This window comes from Clupea harengus, chromosome 1 (assembly GCF_900700415.2).
Source record: "Clupea harengus chromosome 1, Ch_v2.0.2, whole genome shotgun sequence".
Lineage (NCBI taxonomy): Eukaryota > Metazoa > Chordata > Actinopteri > Clupeiformes > Clupeidae > Clupea > Clupea harengus.
The window spans coordinates 31,208,974-31,224,187 of NC_045152.1; the positions used below are offsets into that span (position 1 = coordinate 31,208,974).

The following is a 15,214-nucleotide window of genomic DNA, read 5'->3' on the forward strand; positions in this document are numbered from 1 at the left end:
ATATGATCCATCAGTATATTTCATCTGCAGACATCTGTGGGGCCGCCCATTCCCGGGTCTGCAGGTGGGGCGCAGCACTGTGCTACGTGTGCAGGGAGCACACTCACCCCTCCAGAATGCACCGGTGCACCGCATTGATTCTGATCACAGTCCTTGGCTTCCGCCTGCGGGACCGGTCAGCGGGGGTGGGGTTGGGGTGGGGGTGGGGGTCTGGGGGTGGGGGGTGGGTGGGTGTGCAAAGCTATTTTTGGGCCATATTTTTTTTCCGCGTGCGTGTTCTATGCATATGAAATGAGCTGACCCAGCTCAATCCCTTTGGTGAATTTTTTTTTTTAGAAAGGGGAGACATTTGGAGATTTATTCAACTTTGTGCTCAAGCTAGCTAATGTGTTTCACAGGCCAGTGCAGTGTCGGGACATATTGTTCTGGCTCTAAATGGTAATGGCTGCAGGGACCAAAGCGTTGGCTTTCTTCTTTAGCTGGCACGAAAAAAGAGAGGGGATATGCACCTCACGAGAGCCGAGCACAAGGCTGGAACTCAAGCATATAAACAGGCAATTAATCCTGGGCTAACTCTATTAAGCACTGAGCCGGCTTCACATAGCGTTCCAGTGTGTGTCCAGCCTTACGTCCGCTCATCAATGAGGCTTTACTCACACTTTCTTTTTTGACCCCCCCAAAAAAAACTTTCAAAGAATTTAAGTGAGATTTATCCTTTTTTTTTGTGTCCAAATCAGATTAAATTCCTGTGGGTTGAGCTGCAAGAGAGTGGGGTGCAGCAGTGCCCTTCATGACTGTTGTTATAAGAGGCGCAGTGTTTTTACACATAATTGGTTAATTGGTGTTCTTTGCCTTTTGGCAGGGTACCAATCAGATAACAGTCAGGTATGCGAGAGGTGATCCCTGACAGGTATGCGCTAGGCGATCCCTGGCCATCAGGTATGCGCCAGACAGGTAAGCATGCATGCAGGTAAGTAGAAAGACTACGTGTCTGGGGGAACACACACACACTCTCTCCGGCGTCACACTGATCCTATCAGCCGACAACCTCCGCGGGGGATACCTACAGGGCTATTTCTGGGAATTACCTTTCCTTTAATTTTATCATTCATCTCTGAACACTTATCAAATGCATTCCCCAGAATGAGTGCTTGGGGAGTGAGCGAGTGAGTGAGCGAGCGAGACAGAGAGGAAATGCACGTTTTATTTTCTTTCACAATGGAGCGTGTAGCCTCGATGTGTTTCACGGGGTGCGATTAGAGCTTAATCAGCCAGATCTCGGCGACCACAGGGCTGACCGCTACTGTTTTCTTGCTCATGGAGTTGGCAAGGGCTTTGAGGACATGCCGACTTTATACAGTGGCGCAGCCAGGCCCTGTGCTCTCAGGAGAGAGGGCTGTTTTTATGCCGGTGTTAAAGAGTAACTGAACACACTTTTTTTTTTTTTTTTTGCAATGTGCAGTCAGGGTACAAAGGTATAGGAAGACACCTTGAACAGAATTTTTTTTTGACATCTATAGGCCTACTCATTTTCACAAACATGCTGAAGGTACCCCCTCATCAACAACATGGCTACGCACATCGGTGCATATACATATTCAGTGTGTAGCCCACTGTGCTGAATGTAAAGCCATGGTGCCAGTCATGATTGAAGTCAGTCTCTTAGTAACAGCACTATACAACAAAACAAGCTCAGAGCCCTCCTCACATTCCTTCCCACCCCTCACTGCCCCACACCCAAATTCCCTTCCTTTTCCTTGCCATCCTTTCTCCTCCACTAACGGCAGCCCATTGCATTTTCCCCCTCCTGCCCCTTTACGGCCCCCTTCCAATTCCAGACCACCTCCAAGCCCTTCGTGCTGCACCTAAACCCCTGCCCGTTACTGTGACAGCCCCTCCCTCAGGCTCTCTCTCTCTCTCTCTCTCTCTCTGTCTCTGGTCTTGGCTGGTCCTTGTATTCTGCTCACTCAGCTTAGAAGTAGACTGTCCACAGAAGAGTAAAAAAAAAAAAAAAAATCCTTTCTTTCTTTCCACCACTCCAGCAGCCTCTATCTGAGCAGGCATCGCCATGGCAGCATGACCCCAGAAACAGCCGCTATGCTCCAATGCACTCTAAAGACTGAGGGGGGGGGGGGGGGCGCTCTGTGTTGTTGCAACTAGAAGTGTGTGAAATGTGTGTGAGAGAGAGTGAGAGAGAAAAAGAGAGTGCGAGAAAGAGAGAGAGAGAGAAACTGAACAGTGTTGACAGAGACTTACAGCTTCCAAAGAAATATGTTTTGGAAATGCGGTTAGGCAGTTACTGGTTTACCTTATCACCACACACTCCAATCGGGAACAAACATTCCAGGCCAAGCCCTTGATTGCAAACTGTGTGTGTGGGAGAGTGTGCAGGCAGGAGCCAGAGAGAAGTGAGACGGAGGGGGAGAAATGGAAAGAACACAATGGTGATATAAAGGTGAAACATTCATTTTATTGGTTTGGTATTTTTTTTCAATACAGTGGTTATTTTAGCCTTACTGGCTTTCACAGAGAACACAGATAAACACAAACATAATACAACTAGACATAAAAGAATATAGCTTTTTGATACAACTCTGGCTCAGTCACTATGTAATATTAGAACAGAAGCAACTTTTCCGTACCTGATCAACACAGAAAAACAAACACGTTGGACATAACTACACCGAAAAACAACATCTAATACTTCTGAAATTCTGGGTGGTTTACAAAAGGAGATATTTACATTCAATCAGGACAATTACGCCAAGAAAACAAACCATAAATGTATACTGGACAACACCAAACAGAGGAAGAGAACACTGATTATTTTTTAAACTTGAGATAAAATATATTTTTATGTATTTATATATATATAATATACACATTACAAATTATAATGTTCCTTTATGTAGTTCAAGTGCTATAGAGAGTAATACACAGGTTGTCCCAGATAGGGGTCTGCCCTGAACTGAACTGCTCTGCTCTAAAGCGAATGATCTCAGGGCAAAGGTCAGAGGCTAAATGTCAATGGAGGGTCAGGCTTCTGTTCAGGGCTCTATTCAGTCACAGCTCCGCCTCAGAGATGCAGTAAAAGAGTGGTTAACGACACGACTAACAAAAGGACCCAGATGAGGTCCTCTAATGAACTAACTCTTCCTCGTTATTCAGTCCAAACAAAGACTGTCACAAGAAAAGAAAAAAAATCAAGATCAAGCAACAAATGAGAAAGGTACAGGTCTGAACCTGTGCTGTTTGTGTATCAGTGCCAGCGGCTACTTCTGGGGTCATTCAGTGACAATCTGGAAAGGGAGGGTGGGTGAAGAGGGAGAGCAGTCAAACAGCTGGGGTGATTGTAAATCAGGGCCAGTCCAATGCCGCCCTCCTCCCTGGCCTAAGGACCCATCGCACGAATCACAAGCGACTGTGTTGTTGACAGAGCCTCGAGCTCCAGTCCCAGGGGCTACCTCTGCAGGCGTACTGATCTCACTGATCACTGCCCGTGATGACCTATCTGCACATGCGCAACAGTCGGCGGTAAAGAGAAGTCGGGGCTGAGTAGACAGCCTCTCAGGTGAGAGAAATGAGGATTTTGAGAATCGCATTCTTTTAGGGCAAGAGAGGCTTCCAGTGACTGAGCCGGCCCTGGGTAAAAAACAATCAACATGGTACAACAACAGCTTCAAGCGGTTGGCAAGGAGTCTATCGTTAGCAGCTTCATCCACAAAACAATTTCTGTTTTTGCTTTCTTTCAGTGAAAATAGATTACTGTGTTCATATAAAATAATAACACACAAAAAAAAAGATGTCTTATCACAGGGCGGACGGGTTGGTTTTTGCTCTACAGTTTTTAATTTACAGTTTACATTTCACTGAATGAACCCTTCTGTGTGTGTGCAAGTTTATTGTAGGCGTTCAACAAGTGTGAAGGACGTGGGCACTGCTTCTGGGTGAGTCAACGCTGTGCATTCTGAACATAGATATTTGATACAGTCTCTGTCCTCCATCCTTTCTCAAGGTATGCCTCCATCCTCTCAGGGTACCCTTCTTCTTCTTCTTCTTCTTCTTCTTCTTCTTCTTCTTCTTCTTCTTCTTCTCTCCTCTTCACCTTAGCAACCCACTGAAACTACTTTTCTGCTTCTGATCAGTTCTGGGATGGGGAGCTGCTAGCAGACTGTCTGCTGGCTGGACAGGGGGCTCTCCAGCGACATGCTGGTGGGCGTCAGGTCGTTACGGCAATTCTTGAACATGGAGGAGATGTAGAAAGCCTGGGAATGAACAAACAGGCCGTGTTATATATACACACAGAGTAGAGACAGACAGACCGAGAGAAAGACATACACACAGACAGACAGATAGACAGCTGCACCTTGGACATGTAAACAGGAAGAGAGAGGTGCAAATATGCCTTGTGGAAAACAAACACCACGCAAAAACATGAGGGTAAACAGGCTCCTGAGCACAGATGCGTGCATGCACCCACACACACACACACACACACACACACACACATACCACACACACACACACACGCACACACACACACACACACACACACACACACACACACACACACACACATACACACACACACACACACACACACACACACACACTGAAAGTAAGAACACAGAGCCAGGTACAGCGTATAACACTTGGTCAGATAAATACACAGAGGATAAACGCAGACAAACAAACTCACACACGGCAGCACCAGATGGTGCTCGGACACAGACTCATAGGCGCGAATAAAAGGACACACTCATGATTCTCCCGTTTCATTAGGGAATATTTCTAAAGTTAATGCTAAAGTTAACAAAATGAATAGGGGGCTGACAATGATAAACACTATCTGTTCGCTTGTCTCTCTGTCCATATGGTCTAAAGGGGGGGGCGGGGGGGCTTTGCTTACCACCCAGTATGCGGTGAGCGCTCCCTGCAGGAAGCCGGTGACGACGTCGCTGGGGTGGTGGCGGTAGTCGGAGATGCGGCTCAGTCCCGTGTAGACGGCCAGCATGACCAGCAGGAACTGCACCAGGGGCCGAAGCAGCCGCGCCCCGCGCCATGAGAACCGGGCCTGCAGGTAGAACTGCCCAGAGAGAGGGGGGTGGGAGGGAGAGAGAGTTTAGTCATTCATTCATTTGGGTGGTTATGTGCCTTCACATGGTTCTTCCAGGCATCTGGTGTGTCATTTTTTACAGTATAACTATTTGCAAGACCAGATGTATATTACAATGCTCATGCTCATAGACATTTATCACAATACGCTCAACCAAAGTAGAATCTGGCCTATGATGTTATGAGATCAACTCTGTTTGAAATTACCATCTGTGCTAATGATAATGACTGAAACGCATCTTTAAAAAAAGTCCTCAGATGTGAAAGGCATTGAAAAGTTCTTAGTTAAGATTTGAACTTAGTTCAAGTACTTAGTTATGAAATGTACAGTATATGACAAAAAGCTTTGAGCATAAGCTTTGTGGTACTCCACTAGTCAAACTCGCCTTTACAGACTTCAAAAGCTAAAGGAGGAAAAACACAGTTTGAAGCTGTGATTGCTGAAAGGTTTTGACTCTCCAAAAACAAATGATGAGCATTCTTAAAAGACTGTACTTGTTTGAGCGATTCCTGGGCACTGTACACCTGCAAAAATGTGCAGCGCAGTAAGAGGTCAGCAACTCGTCAAGATGAAATGGACAGATGCACATTCCTGGCTCCAGCTCTCCTTCCCTTCCTCTCTTAAAGCAGATGTCCCCTCTCCCACCCTCTGACATTAAAACAGCTGTCTTTTTGTGAAGTGAGCTGCATGTTGCCGCAGGTCAGACAACCCTCCATACAGCTTGTCGTTACCTATAGTTTTTAGATGGATGTGTGTGGTGGGTTATACTGGTGAGACTGACTTATGTGGGAGAGAGTGGCCACAACAAAGACAATAGTGCAGCTTTTCTGAGCCGTTTTCAAAAGGCCCCAAGTCACACTTGTCCCCCTCCCCACTATTCCTTTTCACCAGTGCGGCAGAGGCACTCTTAACAGTCCCTCTGGGCCTCGAGAAGTTAACAAACAGCAGATCCTTAACAGTGAACTCAAAAGTTTCCTGAGCGTTCACAGGGTGTGTATTACTGCTTGCGTCGAGTCCAAATAGCGATAAGAACTCTGCGCCAATATTTATCAAAGGCGGGATATGAATAATGCTGGATTTCTATCAGATGGCAACACCCTGTTCTGATGATCGGTGAGCGAGCGCTCTGACAGTTTCCCTCCGCTTCTCTCTCACAAAAGCTGAAAGAAGCCTGTCCATCTCTCAGCAGCGCCAAAGCCCCCCCACCCACAGCTGAACAAGGACTCCTCTGTCCACAGCCCTCTTTTACTCTCTCTCTCTCTCTCTCTCTTTCTCTCTCTCCATCTATTCATCTGCCCTCTGGAGAACTTTCCCTTTCTCTGTCCCCTTCCCTTTTTTTCATGTGAAGCAGAATGCCTTCTGGGAGTTTCTACTTTCTCAGAGGTTTCTTCTTTTGGAGTGTGTGTGAGAGTGTGTGTGTGTGTGTGTGTGTGGTGTTTTGTGTCTTTGTTTGCGCATGAAAGTGATTGAAAGAGTCACTGTATGTGTGTTTGTGTGTGTGTGTGTGTGTGTGTGTGTGGGTGAGGGACAGAGAGCGATAGAGAGAGCGATAGAGAGAGAGCGAGAGAGAGAGAGACTGGTGTTTACACAAAGAGACAGAGAAAAGGAGAAAGAGGGACCAGGGAGATTAGGGATTGCCTCAAAACTCACCGCCAGGTAGAGCATGGTGTACATGGCAAAAGATGCATGGCCCGAGAAAAAAGACTTCCTGTGGGAAACAGAGAAGATTGACAGTTGGTATTTTCACTTCATAATTAACTAGTGCCAGCTAATCAAAACCCCATTGCTGATATCCTTTCAATTCCATCTTGCTTCAGGCTAATTCCCTATGTGCAACACACACACACACACACACACACACACAAGCTCAGGGTCACAATTAATTAAATGTCACCTTTCGAGTGCACAAAACATCCAGAAAAGCCCAATCTGAAATCCAAATCAATCACAGACACTTTAATGATGAGCCATGTAACTGGCTCATCCTCAGATTATCTACATGGCTGCCCACGACGTTCCAACTGGCGTATAAACACAACTCCAAAGAGGACACATCAATGGCATACCTGGCCTCCTCCACCATCTTCTCATTGGACTGCTTGCAGTCTATGTGCGGGATGTACATCCCCGGGCTGCAGTTGAGGGACGCGTAGGTGACGTTGCACACCGACAGGAAGTTGGACGGAGTCTGCCAATGCTCAGCTTGGCCATGTTGGTGAGCGATTGGCCGATGCAGCAGCCAAACAGGAAGCTGCCGAGCTCTTTGTAGAGGCTGGAGATGTAGCGGTTTTGCCACGAAGGCTCGCGAGTGGACGCCTCGGAAGCGCACTCGGTAGCACTCACCCAACGCGATCTGGGAGAGGAGGGGAAACACTTATTTCAGTCAAATATTCTGATATTCCATATGGGGGTGTATCATGTATCATGTGTATGAGGATATATCTGCCCGCAAGACTCAATCTTCCCAATTCAATGATTAGAATGTACTCGCACACTGAACCTTGCCACTATTACTTACTACAACTTACCTCTAACTACTACTGTCAAGTCCTCTACTGAGAAGTGCTTACATCTTTTCATGCCTTTTTAGTATAGGACCATAGGTGGTATACCACAGTATATCCAGGAATTACAATCTAAGAATAAAATAATTGTGATCTTATTAGGCTGTGAGTTTTGTAATTACATTGAATTCTAACGACAATTTTTTTTTTGTGCTGTAACCCTTAGAGTGTGATTTATAACAGCACACCATTAAATATCATAAATATCCAATACATACAGCCTTAAGTTGCGGAACACTATATTTATGGTTGCTGCGTGACTTTATAGTCATAAACCAAAGCGTAACCTGAGCAGCAGATATTAAGAAACCAGAGCAAGACTTCCCTAAAACCCTCATGAACGTGGAGAATCAGATTTCCCATAAATATTCCTGTAAGCGAGGCTACAGATGTCGAAAAAACCTAACCATGAAGAACTTTAATGCAATCACAGTGAATTTATTTCAATGTCCTTCCACATTTGTCTCAGAGGACGGTTAAAAAGGCACTCTGTGATGATGATGGTGGTGGTGGTGGTGGTGGTGGTGTGTGTGTGCCTCTGACTGCCCTCACCGTGAGGCCGGTGATGATGAATGCCCCCGGCGATGAGCAGGCCGTCAGGGATAGCCTCCCGCTCGATGTAGGGGTAGGTGATGGAGGGGTCGCCGCAGAAGACGCCTCTCCTGTAGGGCTTCACTGCCTTCAGCTCACAGGCGAAGAAAGGGATGGAGGCTGAACAGACCAAAAAAAAAAAGAGAACAAGAAAAGACTTCTTGAGTGTGTTTCATATACAGGTAGATTTGGAACTAGGAACGGAGAAGGCATAGGGATCAAAACGAACTCAAGGATTTATATTTCATGCCGTCGATTTTAGTCTTTCGGAAAACTTTTGAGCTCTTGACAGGTAGATTCTTTGCGCTCTCCAAAAGAAGTAGAGTTCCACAGTTATATCTCAGTAAAAACATAATATTCACAATGTTTTTGAATATTACATGATTATCCATAGTATCAGACTTACAATAACCATCTGGCATTATACAGTATGGCCTATTGTGAATATAAATATATAATATAAATAAGTATGTGCCAGTATAGAAAAAAGTGTTTTTTATCTCAGCTTTAGCTGTCACACAACTCATCTGACATAAGGGCCTCTGTGTGCAGTGAGTGATTTAAGAAGAGCTTTGAGGAGGCTGTCAGTCTGTCTCCTTGCGAGGGATCAAGATTTACCCCACGGACGGATCTGACATTCCTGACATAACTCAACCACAGAGAAACTGGAGAGAGAGAGAAGCACAGGCCTGGGACACAGAGAAAAGGAGGGAGGAAAGGGAGATGACAGCACAGAAAAAGAGGATAATTGGAGAATGAGAGAGAGAGAGAGAGAGAGAGAGAGAGAGAGAGAGAGAGAGAGAAAGAGAGAGAGGGGGGAACAGAGCTGAAAAGATGAAGAGGAACTTATAAAAGCAGAAAATGAGTGAGTGTGGAAAGATGTGGGTTACAGTGTGTTGGTGGAACACAAAGACCCATAGTGCTGGTATCTCCAGCCAGTACATGCACACAGGACACTGTAAATGTTCCTCAATGGTAAGTCTAGACCTACAGACGCATTCATCATACTTGCTCTATTGCAACCCAGTCTAATGCATCCTTCTTGTGCTGCAAATCACAATCTTCACAAAAGACATTCACTACATCCCTTTAGATAGATATGATCTTACTTTTCCCAGCCAATGGGCCTGAACATACATACATCTAATGGTGGCCTTGAGTGGTCAAGGTCCTAGCCGCCACGTCAAGCAAACAAACCTCCCAGACAGCAGGGGGGCGGGAGTTCAGTCAATACGAAACTTTTTCGATTTGAGTTAGGCTACTGCTTGGATGAGATGCAAGAAAAAACAGGACGTGTTGAGAATGAACTTTGCTCTAAATAGTTTATTTGATATGCTGGTGCCTTTCTCTGTGTGTGTGTGTGTGTGTGTGTGTGTGTGTGTGTGTACATGTGTTGTGTGTTTGTGTGTGTGTATGTGTGTGTGTGTGTGTGTGTGTGTGTGTGTACATGTGTTTGTGTGTGTGGTGTGTGTGGTGTGTGTGTGTGTGTGTGTGGTGTGTTGGTGTGTGTGTGTGTGTGTGTGTGTGTGTGTGTGTGTGTTTGTGTGCGCACTGGGGTCTGTGACCCAGGAATATCCCATGCCCCTCTCTCTCTCTTTCTCCCAGCGAGCCAAAGAGAGCTTGGGACTAATCATTAACCTTCTCCTAGTCCGGGCGGCTGGAACAGGCCCAGGCACAAACACTGAGCCTGCCAGGGAATCACAGCGTACGTGACCACAGAGGGAAGAGGAAGCGCTGATTTTGGTCAGGGACAGTCTGTCGGGACAGACCGACACATGCCTGACTGCAATCGATTGGCTGCCAAGGCAGAGAGCAGCCAGTTGAAGGCCTCTGTAAATGTGTGTGTGTGTGTGTGTGTGTGTGTGTGTGCGTGTGTGTGTGCAGCACAGAGTTCAGGTTCAGTTTGGAGTTTATGTGAAAGGTTGACTAAGGTTGCCTTAAGCAAGATAAATTACTCATTTGCCAAATAAACACCACCCACCTAACATGGCACACACACACACACACACACACACACACACACACACACCACACACCACACACACACACACACACACACAACACACACACACACACACATACACAAACACACACCCACACAACACGCACACACACACGCACACACACACACACACACACACACATACAAAACACACCCACACAAACACACACACGCACACACACACACACACACACACACACACACACCACACACACACACACACACCACACACACACACACACACACACACGAGCACACACAGGGAAATAAGTTTCATATTGCCCTGAAACCCTCTTGGTTGTTCCGTGAGACGCTGACTGTGACCTCCTCACAACCCTTGGATTTCACAGAAGAAAAGACCAAACACTGATGAAACAACAATAACAAAATCAAAACAAAACCATGCAGCAGGTTTACGCCGGAGGCCAGTAGGGGGGGAAGCGGGCGAGGAACGGTGAAGGATAAGGAGAGGCTGAACCTTGCACTCAGATAGCAGTTGAGGGCTGACGCAAGCACTAAGAGTCGAGCGCGTCTCATCTGACCCCGATCTCTGGCTGACAGGGAGTCGGCCGGGCAGCCAGCAGCCTCACATGCTTCACATTTCTGCCGTGTTCTCCTCTCTGCAGGCGGCCCGCGGCCGAGCCGCTGCCAGGCACGTAAAGGCACAGAGGGCCGTCCGCTGCGCACTGCACTGCACTCACGCCAAGCCACGGCCACAGGAGAGAGCAGGGCTGAGCAGGGATAGGTATGGACGGCAGTGAAGTGAAGCGGTTCCCGCTAAGTCAGTGGGCAGATAATGTGGAGGTTTTCGTAAAAAGGTTCTTCCTCTCCAGAAAGTTTTATTTCTTAAATGTTTCATTTTGAACAAAGGGGGGGGAATGAGTACAGGTAAAGCCAACTAGCCCCTTTGCGTAAAAAGCTATGATGTCAAAGTATTTTTATTATTAAATCTCAAAGTATCAAAGTACCAGTATCAGTATTATTTTTTTTTCATTTTATTGTAGTTCTCGTGCCTTTGATTACCTGCATATTTTTCACTTACAACATCAAACAGGCTCATCCGTGGAGAGCAAAAAGAGATAAAGTCCTTGCCATCAGCCAATTGCCACTGCCGGTGCGTCAGTTCTCTCTATCTATAGGGTGATAAGAGACATGGAATTTATACACTGACTGATAAAATAATGCTTTTCAGAGGGCGAGTCCCTATGAGTCAGGGCTGGGGGCAGCACCTATGTGATGCAACATCGGTGACTCGTGTCACTGAGCAACTTCTGCTGACCTGAATGAGACCTTATTCACAATCACATCTCGCCTCCCTGATTTCGTCAGCATGACTAAATTCCCACCCGGGCTTTCCACATTTTCCCAGCTGAGTCAAAGTCATGCGTTTAACTTCTCGCCAGCAGCATAGTTTGTAATAAATGACCACAGCGGCCTCACTGTGATAGTCTGAGGGGGCAGTGTGAGGGCAGGGGCAGTTTACTGAAGCTGGTGACAATCACTGAGACGCCCACAAGCCTGATTTCCCAACTGCTGAAGGCAGATAGGCTTGGACAAAAGTGCATTTCAAAAATAAAATAAATATTATAACTAATAAAACTATCCTCTCTGTAATGAATTTCCTCAAACTCTCCTGTGAGTGAGAGTGAGGAAGAGCCAGGAAAAAAAAAGCTCATCTGCTCTTAATCCTCTTATCTCGGTGTGCACGCCTCGGCCGAGCGTGGAAATAAAAGGCCCTCGGATAGGCTCCTCTAGTGCAGCCGCTGCGGCTAAAGGGTACTGAGCTGAAACACGCACACCTAACTGGTCTCGCTCACACGCTGGTGGTCTGGTGGGCCGCCCAGCCAAACAGGAAGTCACCTCTGACCCAGATGTTTCATTAACTAGCAGCTGGCCTCCGTCAGCGTGACAAACTGACGGGGGCCGCCGACTGGTATCGCTCGAGTGGCACGTACCCTCTGTGAAACCTTCGTCTTTGCGCCAGACGGGTCAAGGACTGCTTGGCTGTCTGTGACAAATAAAAAAAATAAAAACTTAAAAACAAACTCCACTTATCAGTTAGTGATGGAGGTCAGATCGATGTGTTTTTTTGTCACGGCAAATGGTAATCATTTGTCTCCTCTGTCCTCCTCTGTCTCCTTCTTTCTAGTTGTGTGCGAAAAAACAGTGTTGGAATCAGAGCACAATGGGCTTGGGTGAGCATTACGTGATGCTGTCTCTGAGTGTGGTTCAAATGTCTATTACAGTTGCCAGTAAGTGACACTTTAATTCATTGTCTGGCGTGGGGCCAGTTCGGCTGTTCTCCGAAAAATCTATATTAAAACGGCCTTGTCATGTTCAACACGGCGAGCGAGAGTCCATTTCTATGGGAATGAAATGACAGGCGTAGAGGAGCACGTTGGTGGCTGACAGGATTTTCTGGTTTGAAACACACCATTAAGACTTTCAGACACTAATGGAACATATTAACCAATCCCCCACAACCCCCCCCCCCCCCCCCCCCCCACACACACACACACACACACACACACTCTTCCTCCACAACTCCTCTCCGCTTATTTCTTGTGACCCAGACCAAGTCAACCATGTATTGATTGCCCTAAACTCCACACATCCACCATTAGTGTGTTTGAAGTCCATTAACAGATCAAAATCAAATGGCATTGGCCCCATTTATGTCAGATTTTGATGGCAACAGCCCAATAGATGCTCCATCACCTACAAAAACAATTCAACGGCCCTTTCCCTTCCCCCCGCCTGGACCCCCCCCCCCCCCACACACACACACGTACATGTACACGTACACAAAACACTCACAACAGAGTGCAGCGGGTCATACAGAGCAGGACCCCCGGGTCCATTTATGGCCAGAGCAGGCATCTCTGTGGGCACCTCGTCTGTGCGTCTGGGGTCTGCCTGCTCTGGCCTCACATTCCTCACAACAAGCCTCTAAACCGCACACCAGCCGCACTTAATCTGTCAAGCAGCTGCGAGCAAACTCCAGCACCTGGCCAGGAGAGAGGACAGCAAAGGAGAGGAGAGCAGAGGGGAGGGGAGGAGGGACTGGAGAGAGAGAGAGAAAGAAAGAGAAAGAGAAAAGAGAAAAGTGTAGAAAGGGAGAGGCTGGAGTGTGCTTGTTTAGGGTAGGGACATTACTCAGAGCCTTGGAGAGAAGGGGGGAAATTGGGGTTGTGTATCTCGCACGGAATGAAAATGTCTCTGGTTCTAATTTACACTTGTGCAACCACAGCCCAGAATGAGCTCACCGTGAAAGACCAACAATAAAAACACACACACACACACACACACACACAGAGAGAGACAGTGAACAACAAACTAACCAAGAGAGGGAAGTGAAAGGGGAAGGGGCTTCAGAAATGGAGCACATTTTTGGCCGTTAGTGTATATCAGCACAGGCTAGATGCAGTAAAAGTTCAGTGTAAACATGGTGCGCATGCTTCAGGCCCATAAACCACTACGACTTCCCCGTGAACTTCGACTGGGAGCACAGGAGACTCAAAGATTACTGGCAACGGCACAAGAGAGAGGGGGAAATGGGGAAAGAGGGACAGATAGAAGGCAAAATAGAGAGGAGGAGGAAGAGAGAGAGAGGATGAGGAGGAGGAGAAGGGGAGGAGCGAAAGATTGAGAAGGCAGTGAGAGAGAGAGACAGGATGAGTGCTAGAGAGTGAGTGAAAGAGTGATAGAACATTTACATTTTGTCATTTAGCAGACGCTTTTATCCAAAGCGACTTACATATGTGCGACTTACAATGTATACACATTTACACTGATGGCACATCAGGAGCAATTAGGGGTTCAGTGTCTTGCTCAAGGACGCTTCGACAGGGAATCGAACTAGCAACCTTCTGATTACTAAACGACTTCTCTACCACTGTACCACTGTCGCCAGAAAGAGTGAGGAGGGACAGAGAAAGGGAGAGAGAGAGTTGGAAAGATGTGGCTTTCTCTGGAGAAAAGCAGACGGAGGCGATTAGTGGTGGTTCTGGAATGCGAGGGTCAGAGATCCGAGCTCTGCTGAGACCCGCTCTGTAAACACGGCCCCACCTCACCAAAAGAACCCCTCACAGGGCCACGGAGAACAGCATAGAACAGCACAGAACAGAACGACACACCACGGAACAGCAGAGTGACACGGCCCGCACAGGCATGCACAGCTGGGATACAACGCCACAACAGCCTCACAGCCTACCAAACTCACACTCCCGGTGACCACACGGACAACACACACCTTCACACAAATCCCCAAGAACCACTGCACACAGGCCCTACGAGTACCACGCCTGTAAGTACACATAAAACAGCTATGTACAAAACCCACATGCTCATCAAGAACTCAACACCGGCCTACATCAACCACATAAACAGCTACACACACAAAACACTCTCATCAAGAACTTAACATCGACCTACATCAACCACAGAGCCACACACACACACAAGCAGACACATATTAATGCATGTGATGTTGTGGATTAAACACAGCTACTGGGCACCAGTGACGGGAACAATACAAAACAGAGCACATAAACAGAATGTGCAGAGAAGACTGCAGACAAAACGCGAGGAACCGTGCAAACCCACATAAACACAGATGATCCCTTCTCCCATCTCAGATAGCAGACTGGGCTGTATAATTACCCGAACCAACAGAACCAACTCTGAAGCCACACCAAACAAGCCACAGAACCACTCTGTGGGTAAACTACATCTGAAGAACCGACACCAGGCTGTGACATTTTGTGGACTTCTTCTGACATCTCGGTCAAAGGCTGCTGAGCCCACAGTCAAGCTGTTCAGAGCAACCCAATGTGTGTGAATGGAGAGAACACAACAATATTAGGGCATCATGTCTCCCTTTGTAATTCCTTTACATATATTTTGTGTTGTACTATTTCGTTTTTTGTATTCTTTATATTC

General features: G+C 46.9%; 1 protein-coding gene across 1 annotated transcript in view; it reads right to left on the reverse strand.

The window, feature by feature from the left end:
• Positions 1–3,985: 3,985 nt before the first annotated feature.
• Positions 3,986–15,214, reverse strand: part of ppap2d (phosphatidic acid phosphatase type 2D) — a 21,066-nt gene continuing 9,837 nt past the window's right edge. Inside the window, 8 exon segments of the mRNA XM_042708790.1 lie at positions 3,986–4,265; positions 4,910–5,086; positions 6,767–6,824; positions 7,183–7,294; positions 7,297–7,408; positions 7,410–7,469; positions 8,233–8,250; positions 8,252–8,391. Coding sequence (XP_042564724.1) covers positions 4,164–4,265; positions 4,910–5,086; positions 6,767–6,824; positions 7,183–7,294; positions 7,297–7,408; positions 7,410–7,469; positions 8,233–8,250; positions 8,252–8,391 — 779 coding nt within the window. The 3' untranslated portion in view covers positions 3,986–4,163.